Source organism: Nelumbo lutea, chromosome 5, assembly GCF_056320005.1.
Source record: "Nelumbo lutea isolate HS-2025 chromosome 5, American lotus-T2T, whole genome shotgun sequence".
NCBI lineage: Eukaryota > Viridiplantae > Streptophyta > Magnoliopsida > Proteales > Nelumbonaceae > Nelumbo > Nelumbo lutea.
In genome coordinates, this window is record NC_142688.1 from 1,698,848 (window position 1) to 1,715,663 (window position 16,816).

Consider the following 16,816-nt stretch of genomic DNA (forward strand, 5'->3'; position numbering starts at 1 on the left):
CCACAGTTTGGTATGACATTTTGGAGTTTTCTTACATGACCAAAGTACCCTTTGGTTTAAAGAAAAAGGACGCACTTGTACTCTGTTATCCAACTATAATACTTATTTTCTAAGGGATGAAAATTCCACCGGGTAAATTTCTATGAAAGCCATATTCGGTATCCCTATGCTCTGGGTTTACAAACAAGGTGCATTAAAAAATATGCCAAAGAAACTGAAGCACCCACTGACCCAACAACATAACAAGACAACCGATTTCCCTCTTCCTCCCAAGTTCTATTAATTTACCATCATATTCGAGGTTCAAAAAGCCGATACTCTCCCTAAGTATTAAACCGCATATCGCCTTATTCCAACAATCGGTACATATTAAAAACCTAAGGGTTTGTTTCGTTCAGGGTCAAAATTGGAATTGAAATTAGAATTAGGGAAATACAACAACTTCCACTTAAGTTTCTAATAATGATAAAAATCTTCCCTATACTTTTACTCCAGCAATAACCTCCCCTCTATTTAAAAAAAAAAAGATAATACCTCCCTTTCGTCATTGGCCAAGACAGAAAACATGTACAATTATATTTTTACTCTTAGGCGTCATTTGATCAATTTGCAAAATTTCGTATTTGCAAAATTCTGTGCTCAAAATATTCCACTTCTCCAAATATTTTAACCGTTTTCCAGTGACTGTACTTCACCGGAGACAATCATTTAACGCTGTTCTTCACCAAAGACTATTATTCTGTTCATTCTTTGAGAAATCAGACTGGAGACTACCTTCATTCTTCATTAGAGACTACCATTGTTCTTCACCATTCTTCACCGGAGACTATTTTGCTGTTCATTCTCTAAGAATCCATATTGTTCTTCACCAGAGACCGTAGCTCTTTCTCTATTCTTCACCAGGGACTATTTTGCTATTCATTCTTGAGAATTAGACTGTTCTTCACTGAAGACTACCATCGTTCTTCATAGGAGACCATTTTTTATGTTCATTCTCTAATAATCTACTGCCGTTCTTTCTCTGAGAATCGAAGTATTGATCAACAGATCTTTGTTCATTCTCGGAGAATCATCCAAGGAGTTCAATTTCTGTTATGTGAGTTCATTTTTTGTATTTCATTTTGGTAGCTATCATGATAATCCAAGGAGTTCATCTAAGAATTGAAATATTAATTGACAGATCTGTGTTCAATTCAAGGAGTTCGACAAATCTGTTTCCTCTTGTTAATTCGTAAAAGGGTAAAATAAGTATTTTGAAAAAAAAGCCATTGGTTTAACGTTTTCTGTCTAGTTCATTGACAGAAGGGAGATATCTATCAATTCTTTTCAAAAATAAAGGGGAGATTTTTGTTAAAGTGAAACTATAGATGAGGTTTTTATGTTTGTCAAAAACTTCAGGGAGGTTTTTGTATTTAATCCTTAGAATTAAAATCCCATATTCCCAACAGCTGTTTGATTTAGATGAGAATTGATGCCAAATTTCAATCGTTGTTGTTTGGTCCATTTGGAAGCCAAAATTGATACCAACTGAAATTTTCATTTTTTTTCCTAAAGCTATGTTTGGTTTGAAGGAAAAAGCAGGGAAATGAAGGGAAATATAGAGAAACCTTTGCAAACCTTGTATAAATTTTCCTACCTTTTCCTTTCCCTACATATTCCTTCAAACCAAACACAACCTAAAGGTGGGGACAATTGAAGAAGAAGAAGAATACTATTGGCTGACAATTGGTCTTACCTCAATGTTGCTCTATTTGGTGGCAATTTTAGCAACGACGACAATAGAGGGGAGGAAGGAGAGAAAGAATAAGGCGGCGGTCAATCTTACCTCGCCACTGCATTGTTCGTGGTTTTAGCAGTAATGGTGTAGAGAGAGAGAGAGAGAGAGAGAGAGAGAGAGAGAGAGAGAGAGAGAGAATATGACCACCAGCTGGTCTTACCTCATTAGAGAAGGATTCATCGGTCATTTGAGTAGGGGGTCGCCGCTAGTAGGGATAGATGGAAGAAGGATTAGGGTCAGGTAAGGTGTATTGGGGTTTGGGTTTTTTCTTTTTTGGGCCAACATCTTTATTTTTGAGAAACTCTGAATGAGGAATCCCATTCCTCGGGGACTAGAATGACCATTCACCATATGAAGGAATGGCCAAATGATGTAAATTGAAACGGCCCTTTTTGGTTTCAATTCTGGACATCAATTTCAAGAAATCAAATAGATTCTAAGGGGGTTAGTTTTTTGGATTTTGAGAAGGGGAAATTGGAATATAAGATTTTGGTTCCCATTGACCAAAAAACCCATATTCTTTTTTTATACTTATGTAAGAATTAGGGAAAATTTATTTTTTTGTGTATCATTTATTCGGGGAAAATTACCAACACTTGGATGTAACAAAAATATCCCTTTTAATAAATGGTTTTTATAGCCAAAACAATCATTATCTTATTTAATTAAGAAATAAAAGAATATAGATGAATACATTTACAAAAAAACGCTTAAACTTATAGATATATGTATTTACATAGATAAATAACTTACTGAAAAATGAATGAGTCAAAGTTTCACATATCACCGAGTTTGATACATTGTTTTCACACCTAATGCAATGATTTAAACTTGGAAAATGTCCCGGCTGAATTAAAATTGACATGTTATTATATAATAAGCTACGATTATTTTGAACCTTGCAGATAATGGGTCATGTTTCAAATTGAGGTGAATCATGATTCTTAAATATTCCTTTTACTGGTAAGAAATAAGAGTGTCTTCCACTCTTCCCTTGATAGAGGAAAGCTAACAGTCAACAGACCTTAATAACCATTGATATACAGGCAGTTGCCTGGTTTGGTTTGACAAATATAAAATAGAAAAAGATACTCTTCACTCTTCATTTTAGGCTGTATGATCCTAATTCCTGATTCTTGAAACTTGAAAGGATCATTTCGTTTTTTGCATAACATGGCTGCACAGATCCCGTGTCACCAGTGGATGGTCCCATCTCCCACGTATGATGACGTGTTCACTTATAATTGCTTACGTTACGTAGAGATACCCATACGAATACGATGCACAAAATCAAGTCAACTGCCGATTGGTGTTTGTTAGATAGAAAGTCGTTGAACGCAACGCTGGAGGATTGGCTCTTCTTAGGATTTTTTCTAAATTTTTTCCATGGAACGAGAGTGAGAATCAATGTGGAAAGGAGAAATAAGAGTAGATTTTCGAAGTATATCTGTCGTCAGTGTCTACACTCTGCAGACTGCTGAATTTGGGACTGGCGTCCCTGGTGACACGGCCATTGGCCAATATAGAATTGTAAATGTAAAAGGTAAATGATGGATGAATATAAAAATCAAAACGAATGAGAGAGTTGTAGGATTAAAAATTAAAATTGAAGACTGCGACCCGATCAATCAATAATAATAAAGACACAAAGAATGAGCTCGGATCTCCTGACCACGAAAATTCTGCCCACGCCTAGTCACAATACACCACCCGTGAATTGGGAACATCTCCCCCTGTATAATATTATACAGAAAATGAGATGTTCTCCATGTGTGGTTAAGATAAATGTGGCAAGAGATCCGGGCTCACACAACAATGCGCTTTTCGCTACCCTCCATTATTTCCTGTACTCTCTCTCTTTCTCCGACAATAGCAGAGTAAACCATGGTAGTTTCTCCGACAAGCTAACGAAAGGGATATCGATATGGGTAATTGTTGGGTCACTCCCGCTGATAGCCGAAGCCCAAGCACCACCAGACCTACAAGTCCAGGTAATTGATTCCCCTACCAAATTGGAGAATAATAGAAGACTGTTTCCTTGTTACTTTTCTTTTCTTTATCTGGTCTTCAATCATCATCACCTCACATTGGTTGCCTATCTTTTCACTTCTCTGTCACAGAAATTTCATATGTTCTAATGTTCTAATTCCCAGTGCTCTACTTGGGTCTCTTTTTTTTCTGATAAAAATCTAAAACTTTCGGTCAAATAATTCATCAATTCTCTGAAACTTCATATGGGTTCTGTGTTTTTCGTCTTCTGTCGTTTGTTGCACAGGTACGTCGAAGCTTAACAGTAGCGGTGGACTTTCAGGCAGCAGCGTTGGCACTAGCCAGTATTCGACAAGCAAATGCCTCGATGAAGCGTATCCGGACGGGCAAATCTTACCAACCTCACACCTGAAGGTTTTCACTTTCGCAGAACTGAAGGCCGCAACGAAGAATTTTAAACCCGATACTGTGCTTGGCCAGGGAGGCTTCGGGAGGGTTTTCAAGGGTTGGATTGATGAAAGTACGTTCTTACCTTCCAAGACCGGAAATGGAATGGTTGTTGCTGTCAAGAAATTGGATTCCGAAAGCATGCAAGGATACGAAGAATGGCAGGTCCGTAATTCCGATAAATTTCTCCGTTTCTCTTTCTTTTGGGATTGTTCTTAGATTTTCTGTCATCTGTCATCTGTGTTCTATCTTCTGTTTTCTGTCTTCAGTCTGTGTCTGCTGGCGAAGGTGGAACAAACTTTCGCTGAAGTACCTACTTTAGCTTTTCTTCTTTTTTTTATTTACGTTGGATGACAGCCACAGAATAGAAGATTCCCTTTCGAGTTCCTATTCAAGGGCATTTGAGCATTTCGATGATAATCAACATTTGCTTGTTTACGTGTTCAAATGACATAAAACCCAAATGGAATTTTCAATCATAAACAAAAATACGGAAACGAAACGAGTCAATTGAAATCTATCCAATTTAATTCAGTAATCCGATTCCGAGCTTCTTTTTTTTCCTTAATTAATTTGGGTTCAAAGCTCAAACCAAATTTGTGAGTTGTATCTATTTGCGTGTTGGTGTAGTCGGAGGTGAATTTCCTAGGAAGACTATCTCATCCCAACCTTGTAAAGCTGCTGGGATACTGCTGGGAGGATAAAGAACTCCTACTCGTGTATGAGTTCATGCAAAGAGGAAGCTTGGAAAACCACCTTTTCGGAAGTAAGGCAACTCGGCTATATTATACAAAGCAGTTATTAACAAATCAATTAAGCTCGACCGTCTAGTTTTAATTTGCTAATAAATGTGGCGTCGTCTGTGCAGGAGGTGCAGCAATCGAACCACTCTCATGGAATTTACGACTCAAGATAGTAATAGGTGCAGCCAAGGGCCTCGCTTTCCTGCATGCATCAAAGAAGCAAATTATATATAGAGACTTCAAGGCGTCCAATATCTTACTAGATGCGGTAAAACCCATGAACCAAACCCTCTTTCTTTGATCAGTAAAACAAATAATAAATAATAATCTGTGTTGTATGTAGAATTACAATGCAAAGATATCAGATTTTGGGTTGGCTAAAAATGGTCCCTCTGCTGGCGACTCCCATGTGACAACTCGTGTTCTGGGCACATATGGTTATGCAGCTCCTGAATACGTAGCCACAGGTATTATTATTATTATTATTATTATTATTATACACTCTGTGAGCTGGCTACTTTATTCGAACAGTCTCTATTGTATGTTTCTAGGCTCTAAATAGACTATTTATTATATAGTTGTTTATACTTGCTGATTTATATATGTGTACGTCTTTTAATGGTTGATTCTTGTTTCTTGAGCAAGAATATATTAATTATTCCTTCAGTTGTCTATGCACAAATATAATTGGAGATCATCAATTTGTTAATAATGATAAACAACCTGAAATGAAGATGATTTGATTAAAAAATTGAAACAATTTCTGGCTGTTCATCCTTGAACAGGCCATTTGTACGTGAAGAGTGATGTATACGGATTCGGTGTAGTGCTACTCGAAATGCTTACAGGCCAAAGAGCACTTGACACAAGCCGCCCGAGCGGCCAGACAAACTTGGTGGACTGGTTGAAGCCATCTCTCCCAGATCGGAGAAAGGTCAAAAACATAATGGACCCACGATTGGAAGGCCAATATTCTATGAAAGCAGTACAGCAGGCAGCTCAGCTCACTCTGAAATGTTTGGGGTCAGATCCTAAAAGCCGTCCATCAATGAAAGAAGTCGTCGAAGCTTTGGAAAGGATTGAAACTATCAAAGATAATAAGCCAAAGCAGTCGAAGATCAACAGATCTGCACAACCTACAGCCCACCGCCATGGCCAGCCACCACCTTTGCACCATCGCTCCCCACTTCACCCAAAGCAAGATCATGACACTACTACTGCTGACCCAGTAGGCCATGCCCATCATCACTCACCCATTCGCAGGTAACTCATGTATGTATACAAGGTGGGTGGCTCTGGGTGATCATGGGATGAATGTCCATGCTCAGCATGTACGTCAGCCAACTGCTTCTATTATCAAAAGATCCTCTATTTTTTTAATGTGATCTTTCAGAAATTACTCTAGCATGGTCTTATTGTTACTGGTTGTGATGAACCTGATGGTTTCATCTTTCATGCGTGGTGGTTTTCAGATTTACATTGAAATGTATGTGACGATGTTCAATATACTAATTTTTAGTTGTATATTAATTAGCATTTAAAAAATTATTTGATATATATAGACCATATTGATTTATTTCAGCCCTACCCCATCTGTGAATTATCACTTGGGCCAATCTAAGATTTTTTTTCTCTCTATCTTTTTTTTTTTTTTTTCTTTTCTTCTAGTAGAATTTCTCATTCTATTGGTTGGAGAAACATCCCATTTTTTATATAAGTCAGGTTCATCCCTAGTGAGAGACAAATAATTATCCCTTATTTTTTTATTATATATGGGACAAATCAAAGTATAGGGCCGGGGTGGCCTTATTTTTCAAAGCATGTTTTTAAGGCATGTGCTTATTGACCAATAAGAATGAGTTGACTTCCGTTTCTTCCTTGAAGGATGCAAGCATCCATCCGAGGAGATAGAAACACTGTAATAATTTGACTATGGTTCGGTTTGATATAGAAAATAAGAGTGAAGAAGATAGTATATAAGTAGTTGAGTTGAGCCTTGAGGGAAGCTTCTTTACAAATTTTGTGAAATTTCTCGGTTGGGGTTGAAATAATTCAATCCACACTATAGTGAACTCACATCGTATGTCCCTGTCAATAATAATCAACCACGTCGTCCTTTTTGCAAATTTTCCAAATTAACGGCATTCTGAACTTCAAAAAACTATGAAATCGAACTAACATGCTTTAATTGTCTTTTTTCATTCCCTCTCTCTTCTCTTCTCTTCTCTTCTCTTCTCCCTCCCACCGCCCCTAAACAGCTCGAATCTCCACCACCCACACAACAACGTCATCAGGGACTCTTTTTGTTTTTTGCTATTCTCTCAATAAGATTGATTTGGAATACACATGGGATATCGCTGGGCAGGCTCCATGTATGGTGGAGAATCAGAATGCAAAATGAGTTAGTGCTTAGAGACGCTGAAGAACACCTACACTAGTCTCGCAGTCCCAAATTCCCAATATTTGATCATATTTCAGTAGAGAATAGTCTGGCACGTGCACTGCGGGTTCTCATCCTCTCAAAGCCTTAAACCAAATTTTCATCACCTTTTCTCATTACATCAACACAAATGAACGCAACAGTCTTCACAGTCTCTGGTGGAATATGGAACCACCGAATATACAACAACCACACAATCTCTTGGTCGTCTCTATAACAAACAACATAAGACTATAGGGGAATATACACATGTATACAAACAACCTAATTAAAATGTGAAAACTAGTAACAGAGTATGTTCCACTTGTATTGCTACTATCCTCATCTACTGAATCTCTATCTAATCCGTCAAAGTAAAATACAGAAGACATGTCAAATGGGTCTGCCCAGCCAATTCCTGAACTGGGCAAGTATGACGGCCCCTTCTATGAATCCTTCTTGGCCCTCTGAAACCTCTGCTTGGCAATACTCATAATATACTCTATCTCCTCTTTAACTTCTTTCATTGAAGGCCGATTCTGTCGTTGTTCCTCCAAGGTCCAAGCACCCTACTGCTAGCAACCCCAATGCCTTCATGGTGTACATCCAAATTAAATCTTTTTGAATGGCTAATTTGGTCCGACAGTACATCAAACAAGTTCTACACAATCTCAACCCTGCAAAGGCCATATCATCCCATCTTTTACATGTTAGTTGACAACGAATGCATCAGCAGATGGGAGCATTACAGTATTTGTTCTAGCCAGAGATTTCAATAGCCCTGACTTTGGGCCTTTTAGAGTCTTCCTTGGGAATGGTTAATTACTGTAAGAACTCTGTTTTCCATGGCCGCTTTCACTTGGTCCACCTTTGCATTTTCCCGCAACCTGAACCGACGAGAAGGTCTCCGACAGCGGTGGAGATTTGGGCTGTGTGGGGGCGGTGGGGAGGGAGGAGAAGAGAAGAGAAGAGCGAAGGATTAAGAAAAGAAGAGAGTTATAATTGAATTTGGTGATGGTTTGTTTGAGTTCATACCGCCGTTAGGTTTAGACTCCGTCAGTTTGATATGCAAGAGGAAGATAAAAGAAACTGATAGATGGTGGATATTTTCTTTCACTCTCTTGATGCCGCGCGCAACATGAAGTCATGAACCGTGCCTAGCTCACGAAAAGAAAGCAACGTACACCCAATATATAACTAATTGGGCACCATCTTTCTGCCTACCTTCTCATCAGCTCCCAAGCTTCAAAATTCCATGCTTGTTGCCCATATTTATCTTCCTGCCAATTGAGCTTCTTCTGCAGATTGTGTCGTCTCAACTCAAGAAGAATCAAGATGGGGGACGATAGCGTTGGGGGCCGCTTATCTGAGTTCATTGGAAATTTGGGTGGTTTCCTACGAAAGTTTATCTTTTCTGTGCTATCTGTAGGTCCCATCCCCAACCACATTGCTTTCATCTTGGATGGAAACCGAAGGTATGCGAAGAAGCATAATCTGAAAGAAGGGGATGGACATAGGGCTGGGTTCATGGCCCTCTTGTCCATGCTCAAGTACTGCTACGAGCTGGGCGTGAAGTACGTAACAATCTACGCCTTCAGCATCGACAATTTCAATAGACGGCCCGATGAAGTTCAGTATATTATGGGTCTGATGCACGAGAAGATTGAAGGGATGCTCAAGGAAGAGAGTTTTGTGAGAAGTTATGGTGTGAGGGTACATTTTCTGGGGGATTTGAAGCTCTTGCACCAATCAGTCAGGATAGCAGCGGAGAAGGCAATGAGAGTCACTGCCAATAACACCAAGTTCGTGCTCTTAATCTGTGTGGCCTATACGTCGACGAACGAGATCGTCCATTCTGTCCACCAGTGCTGCAAGGAGAAGCGCAGACCGATGGATAAGTTTCAGGAGGAGCAGCAGCAGCGGCAGCAAGGCTTAATCAAGTTGGTTGATCTGGAGAGGAACATGTATATGGCCCTGGCCCCTGATCCTGACATCTTAGTCCGAACCTCTGGGGAGACTCGCCTGAGTAATTTCCTTCTCTGGCAGACTGCTTTCTGCTATTTATATTCTCCGGCCAAGCTCTGGCCGGGGATATCGTTGTGGAACCTGGTGTGGACTGTCCTCAACTTCCAGCGAGCCTATCCTTATCTGCTGAAGACAAAGATGAAACGCTACTAGCTCTTTGAGGTTTGAAGTTTTAGCCTTTTAGGGCATGCACTAAGACCCGGTCAATTTAGTTTTTAATTAATCCTATCAATATTCGAATCCAATTTTAGCCATTGGATTTGATTTTGATAGGTAAAAAATAAATAAACTATCACACTATATATTAATAAAATAATGAATTAGAAATGACTTAGATATTATATATTATTAATAAAAGTAATTTCCATGATTAGACTTGAAGTTACCAGCTTAGCTTTAATGAAAATATTATGTGTAAAAATATGTTAATTTTTTATAGAATATACATGGTAATATCATCAGAATGTAAATGGGATCAGATTGGGGTTGATCAATATTTCGTCTGGGTTTTTTGGGTGAATTACAGATAGGTATCGAATAGTTTTTTTTTTTTTTCCGAATCTTTGGGGGTGTGACAGATCTGAACTTTCAATTATAATAGTTGAGTACCTTGTAATTTCAAAAATAGACATTTGGGTCCATTCGTTAGTATTATGTCGGTTAATATTATATAATGTCAAAAATGCCCTTCTTGTATATTTTTAAGATCATTCTCAAGTAATCGAACATTTTCCTATGATGACGCTCTCACATGGACAATAAATAGTATATTCAAATTTTTTGATGAGGGCATTCTCGAATGATTATTTTACTCCATAGAATGATTTCAAAAATATTAGAGCGAGAAAGGTATTTTTTTATATTATGCAATGTTTAATTGACGAAATACTAACAGATGGACCCAAATATCTATTTTTAAGAGTTCAAAGTACTCAAGCATTGCAAATGAAAGTTCAATGTACCTATTTATTACTACCCCCAATACAAGGTACCTATACTGTAATTTACAAAGATCCAAAATCCATAAAATTAAATCCATTTCTTTTTTAATCAAATTGAATCTTGACCTCAATATTGCATACAATTGACATTACTATATATGATGCATTTCCTGGTTACTCTTTGTTTCGAATTCCAGTGTAAAAAAACCAATGCATGCATCGATCAACAGCTCATTACCCCTCTCACACTATAGCATGGAAAGTTGTCCTAGGAGTAGTGTAGTGGCTTCAATTCCTTACATAATCCTTGTCATTTTCATGCCTTGTTTGCTTGATTGCAACCTGTGTCATACTTCAAATGGGGTGGGGTGTATCGATCCCTTTGTTATCACACGTTTTCACTCTTTTTTACTCTAAAAAACATTCACCAGGAGCTGATAAAATAGGAGTGCTACAATTTCAACCTGGGGTCTGATTGGGTTGGGATTTTGACCATGCTTTTAATGGGCTGAGAGTGAACCGGAGAGCAATGTAATTGAAATTCTTCAAATCGGACAACTTGCACGCAAAGTAGAGTCTAATAAAGTATGGTTTTTGTTAGTTTCAATATTCTATCATTACATAAATATATACTTAAACATGGAAAAGCTTTTACTCTTTATGTCATGCACTTCTTTGTACTCCTATTTACGGTCATCTCAGACTTGGATTTAGTGTTATTAGTGTCATAGCCATCATTATCCAAGCCTTATCCCAAAGGCAACTCTATTGAGGTAGGTGTTAACATAGGTATTAGATTGACATGTTTTGAAAGTATGGGTACAGAATTGTCATATTTTAAAGTTTGGGCATCAAAGTGACACTAAGCCCAAAATACAAAGTATTAATCGGGAATGTTTCCTAGTTTTTAAAAGAATGATTATTTCCACTTTAAAATAGAAACATTCTTTTCCAAATATGTGCTCACCTATTCTCTCTTTATAGCTTTAAAAAAAGATTATGAATTTCAAATGATAATTATCTTAACTCTCAAAAAGGTTTGTGGTGGTAGTTAATTCCCATTTAAAATACAAATGATACATAACACTTTAGTTTGAGTAAGACAAAATTGGTTCAGTTTTGCATTTGCACAAATATAAGAATTGGAATCCTAACACATGACCAATGGCTTGGCAATATTAGAAAACATGGACTCGTAGACATGTCTACGGAAAAATGTATATGTCGTTGAACCAGTTCGTATATTTTGAATGTGAACTAGAATGATGCCTTTGTTACCAAATAAACTAGGAGATAAAATAGAAATGTTATGTGAAAGGTTCAAAAGGTAAACACCAACGTCACAGTTTCGCTCTAGAACGATGCCTTTGGTGTGGATAGCATCTCACACCAACCTCACAGTGTTTTTTTCTTGGGTTTTTTACCGTTCAGTCTACTTCAGAGATCCTAGCTCAACCTTACAGTTCAGGTAGATGCCAGCTCAGAATCGATAAATTGATACCAATTCATGGGTGGGTATGGGTGTAATAAGTGGAGCTATTTATAAAATTGAATTGTTGTAGGTCTGCAGTTCAAATTTGAATTCTGAAATAGAGTGCAGTCTAAAAATCCCTTTTTTCTTTTCAGCCATACATCAGAAGTGATCAGCTTCAGTCAGTGCAAGGCCCGTTCGAATAGCCTTTACAGCCTTGCATCAGGAACATCTACTTCTATGCTTTATTTCATCAGGAGATATTTGCAATGCAAGGTTATAATGGATGTTCAAACGGGCTTTGCAATTATTGAATCCAATTTCGCATCAGAAAATTGAGATAAACAGCACACCCCACATCAACTTCGCAGCCACATTCATCTGTGTAGAATAGAATAATAAATACAAATATAGGATGTTTCCAATGTACAGTTAAAATATATTGTGTAGTTGGAGTGAGGAGGCTCTGGATATGGCAAGATGCTCCAATTTCACAGCCCCATCCCACCATTTATTTGGGAACATCTTCGGTCTTCCAAAAAATAACAATAAAAAATTACGGGACATGTTTAGATGTGCAAGTGGAACACGTTGTGAGGAGCGCTTGCTTGGAGCATATCCGGACATGGCTGCTATGTGATGTGAGGCACATTTGGAACAAATCCAATTTCTCACCCGACTCAATAAATAACTAGCAGAGGGGCCCTAGAGGTTAGATTGGAGTTATAACATTCCTATTTGCTACATTAAAAAAGACAATGGTTTCATAATAAAAAACTTGTAATTATAAGTAATCAATGTTAGACAGTGTATGCCTTTAGCTCCAATCAGAATGATGTATATTATGACATTTAATGTAAATGAATAAAGTACATATTTGATTCATGTTATTATGGTGTGTTTCTGTATAATACCCTTAAATTTGACACATATGAGACTCGTGTTAGTTTAGAATTTTTATAGTCGTTGGATAGATCTAGGGAGATTTATCTTGCCAAGGCTGACATTGATGTGCCGCCAAGTTGGTTAGGGTGGTTTGTCTCAATTGCTAGGGTAAGACCTGAGGTACATGCAGTGTGTGTTTTCTTGAAACCCAGAACCGGACCAGAATTCCAGTATTGCCCTAGACCTTGGAGATAGATGGGCAAAACTAGAATATTATACTTGACCCCTAGACTCGATTATGATACTGCATTATGTGTTGGATTGGACCGTCTTTGATATGCCAATCAGTAAGATCCTTAGAGGGGGTCAAAACTTGGGTATGTTGGGACAGTCCAAGAATTCATCTAAGTGTATGATCATAGTGACAGGATCAGCCTCTTTGTCGAACAAAGTGAATGATCGAGGATGCACTCTCTCTGATGGAAACCAAAATTGTCGGTAGTTGATTTCAACCATTGAAATTTGTTTTGCAAAATATATTTATATATAGAGATATACATACATATATATATGATGATTTTAAAATGTTTGCAAAAGGTTTTAATTCCCGGGATCCATGTGAGTAGAGAGTGCAGCACTGTACCTTGCAGCCAAGGGAGGGGTCCTCTCTTGTCGAGCAGTGTTTGATCATTAAGGGCTGAGAGGTTGAGTGTAAGACCATTGAGGGTAATAGTTGATGGGCTAATCTTGCATCTGTCCACAATCTTTGGGTTTTTATAAGGTGGCTTGACCCAAATACCATTTAGTGTAAATGTTGGGCCCATTAAGAGCCCATTGTGATGGACTCAGGGGTTCACTGTCTCCTACAATGAATTCGACCAGGCCTTGTAACAGAGGCTGGGCAGAACCCATGTGGTTGATGTGTAGATCAATGTTTGGGTCTCATGCCATACAAGGATATCCAACTGGACAGTAGTTTGGAGGGTAAGTGAGTAGATGGACTTAATGGGCCTAAAGCCCAATTCGAACTGGCTTAATGAGATTAATTAAAAGTGGGCGGTTCTGGGATTTAGATCAACAGATAGGATAAGGGATTGTCCCTATCCACTCAGAGAGTCCAGATCCAAACAAAGATTTGAATCAGGAAACTCCTAATTAGATTATGAGGGTTTATCTTTATCTGCAGATAAGATAAGAGATTATCCTTATCTCTTAAAAAGAGTCCAGATTCAAATACAAGATTTGGATTAAAAAACTCTTAATGGGATTAGGAGATGCTCTCTTTAAAGTCTATAAATAGAAGAGCAGGGAGAACCTTCAAGATACAATTCTCAGTTCAGAGATTACAAAGAGAAAAGAACCTACAGTTTGACTGCTCCTGTCTTCTGCTCTTGCCGCCATACCAGTTCGATCTCCACCTGTGGGAGCGATCAAGAAGTGTTCTTGATATTACCTTTTGGCATAAAAGGTAATAAGAAGTTGTGCTCATTAGCCCTCCATCAGATTCTTGCTGAAAATCAGGTTCTTGCTGAAGAGTCATCATGTTGATTCTGCTTCATCCTGCACCATGTCATCTTCGGTGGAAGCAGTCTTTGGATCTTTCCTTGGGCGTGAATACTTTCATTGGAGGTTATTGTTACTTCGTATCAGGTATAACCCTCCACTCTCTTTTGGTTTTAGATCTGGTCTAGTTTAGGTTCAAGATTGATCATTGAAAATGTAGTTTTCCAAAATAGGGAATGTGATTCCCACGTGAGAGAGAGAGAGAGAAATTTTTGAAATTTCGTCCAACCTTCCTACAGGATTCGGCCATCCATTTGATGGATCTCTCATCCCTTTACTCAAGTCTTGAAACTCATATAAAGACTTAAAAGAAATTATCATGTATTCGTTTTCTAAATATTGTTTCAGCAAAGCATGACATATAAAAGAGCATGATCATAGAGTGATAATTTTGAGTTCTACTTCATAGTTGTCCTTTATTTCACATTAAGAACTCCTAGTTGACATGGACAATAGATCCATCCGGCCCGGGAACCACCCAGGCAATCGGTTCTGTTTTACCCCAAACCTGGTCCTTGGCCAAAAATCATTGAATTAGTCAATGACATGTTGATCTGGGCAGTCGAACCGTCAACCTTCTCAATGGTTTTGGCCATTTTATTTTTTATTTTTAAATTTTGTTGTCAGAACGGGCCATCCGTTCGAACCGAACGATCGAACGTTGACTTTGAAATCAGTGGCCAAAACAATTTCATTTTCAGATCATTTTTTTAGATATCAATAATTAGATGAAATAACCTTGTAGTCATAGTCATGGGAAGGGTGGACATTACAAGGGATCCCAAAACATTGAAAGATAAATCCAAAGTGACCGTAAACACAAATAAAAATTGGCAGTAAATCCACCAAACTAGAAAAACCAAGGAAAAGTAAGAAATTTGAGTCCAAAGTTCTGCTTTGAGACGGAGCTAAACATACACACAATCAAAGAAAGAGACGAAGCATATTGCCTTGTAAGAAAAAAAAAACATTGCACAAGAAAACCCAAAAAAATAAAATGGTGGTAAACCCTAGACCGCTTTGGAGGATCTTGGAGAAGAAGACCAAACACACAAAAAAACAAAAGTAGAAAATGAACAAAAAATGAGGACACTGCACACGCTCGAATAAAGCCCACAGTAGAAGAAACCTTTGAATAGTGAAAATCCAAAAGCATAAAAAACCATGGTTTTCAAACCGCCATTAACCAAGATGGATGTACTTTTTGGCCTGGAAATCGTCCAGGCAACCGATTCCATTTTACCCCAATCCTAGTCATTGGCCAAAAACTGTTGAATCGATCAACGGCCCATTAACCTGGGCGGTCACATCGTCGACCTGTTGACTCATTCAATGGTTTTTGGCCCTTTTTTTAGTTTTTTAATTAGTAACTATCCAGGCAATCGGTTCCATTTTATCCCAATCTCAGTCCCTGGCCAAAAAACCATTGAATCAGTCAATGACCCATTGACCCGAGTGGTCGAACCATCAACCCATTGACCCGTTCAATGTTTTTGGCTGTTATTTTATTTTTAAAATTTTTGTTGTCAAAACAAACTATCCGTTCGAACCATATGGTCGAACCGTCAACCCGAAAACCAATGGCCAAAACGGTTCCGTTTTTTGGTCGTATGAGTCACACGCTTGAATGACATAACATGTATGATACTGCTTAATGGACCTCACACAATCAAATTTTTGCCTATAATTTTTGTTGTTAGAACGGATCGTTCGTTCGAACTGGACGGTCGAACCACCGTTTTTTTATTTTTGTAAGTGGGAATCGTCCAGGCAACCAGTTCTGTTTTACCCCAATCCCATTCCTTGGTCAAAAACCGTTGAATCAGTCAACGAGCCATTGACCCGAGTGGTCAAACCGCTAACTCGTTGACCCGTTTAATGATTTTTTGCCATTTTTTTATTTTTTATTTATTTTTGTTGTCAAAACAAGCCGTCTGTTCGAATTGGGCGATCGAATCATCGACCCAAAAACCAGTGGCTAGAACAATTCCATTTTCAGGTTGTATAAGACACACACTCGAATGGCATAACACGTATGATAATACTTAATGGACCCCACACACTCAATTTTTTGCTTGTAATTTTTGTTGTCAGAATGGGTCGTCCATTCGAATCAGACGATCGAACTATTGACTCAAAAATCGGTGGCCAAAAAGGTCTCATAATTTTTTGCCTATAATTTTTATTATCAAAACAGATCGTCCATTCGAACCAGATGGTCGAATCGTCGACCCAAAAACCAATGACAAATAGGATATATAAAGAATCTTATATATATATATATATATATATATATATATATATATAAGATCATTTGTAGGAATTGCAACGGGACGGGGTTGGGGCGGGGCACCCCCTCCCCATTCACCCCCCCCGAAAGTCATGGTACCTTGCCCCGTACCCACCCTGTCCCTAGTGGCAGGGTGGGTTCGGGGCAGGGCATCCATTCCCCATAATCCCCAATTTTTCCCCGCTCTAAAGCAATTACTTAAAAATTATCTATTTTATGGATAATTTATACATAGAATATAGGAATTTGTGGTATTTTAGAACTGA

General features: G+C 38.2%; 2 protein-coding genes across 2 annotated transcripts; both read left to right on the forward strand.

Moving 5' to 3' along the window:
• Positions 1-3,446: 3,446 nt before the first annotated feature.
• On the forward strand, positions 3,447-6,534 carry LOC148849765 (putative serine/threonine-protein kinase PIX13). The gene is made up of 6 exons (XM_088943025.1): positions 3,447-3,768; positions 4,053-4,378; positions 4,844-4,979; positions 5,082-5,224; positions 5,300-5,423; positions 5,742-6,534. The coding sequence occupies exons 1-6, from the start codon at positions 3,702-3,704 to the stop codon at positions 6,221-6,223; spliced, it is 1,278 nt and encodes a 425-aa protein (XP_088799151.1). The 5' UTR covers positions 3,447-3,701; the 3' UTR covers positions 6,224-6,534.
• Positions 6,535-8,623: 2,089 nt separating this feature from the next.
• LOC148849766 (dehydrodolichyl diphosphate synthase CPT3-like) lies at positions 8,624-9,788 on the forward strand. The gene has a single exon (XM_088946950.1). The coding sequence runs from the start codon at positions 8,711-8,713 to the stop codon at positions 9,551-9,553; it is 843 nt and encodes a 280-aa protein (XP_088803076.1). The 5' UTR covers positions 8,624-8,710; the 3' UTR covers positions 9,554-9,788.
• The last annotated feature ends 7,028 nt before the right edge of the window (positions 9,789-16,816 follow it).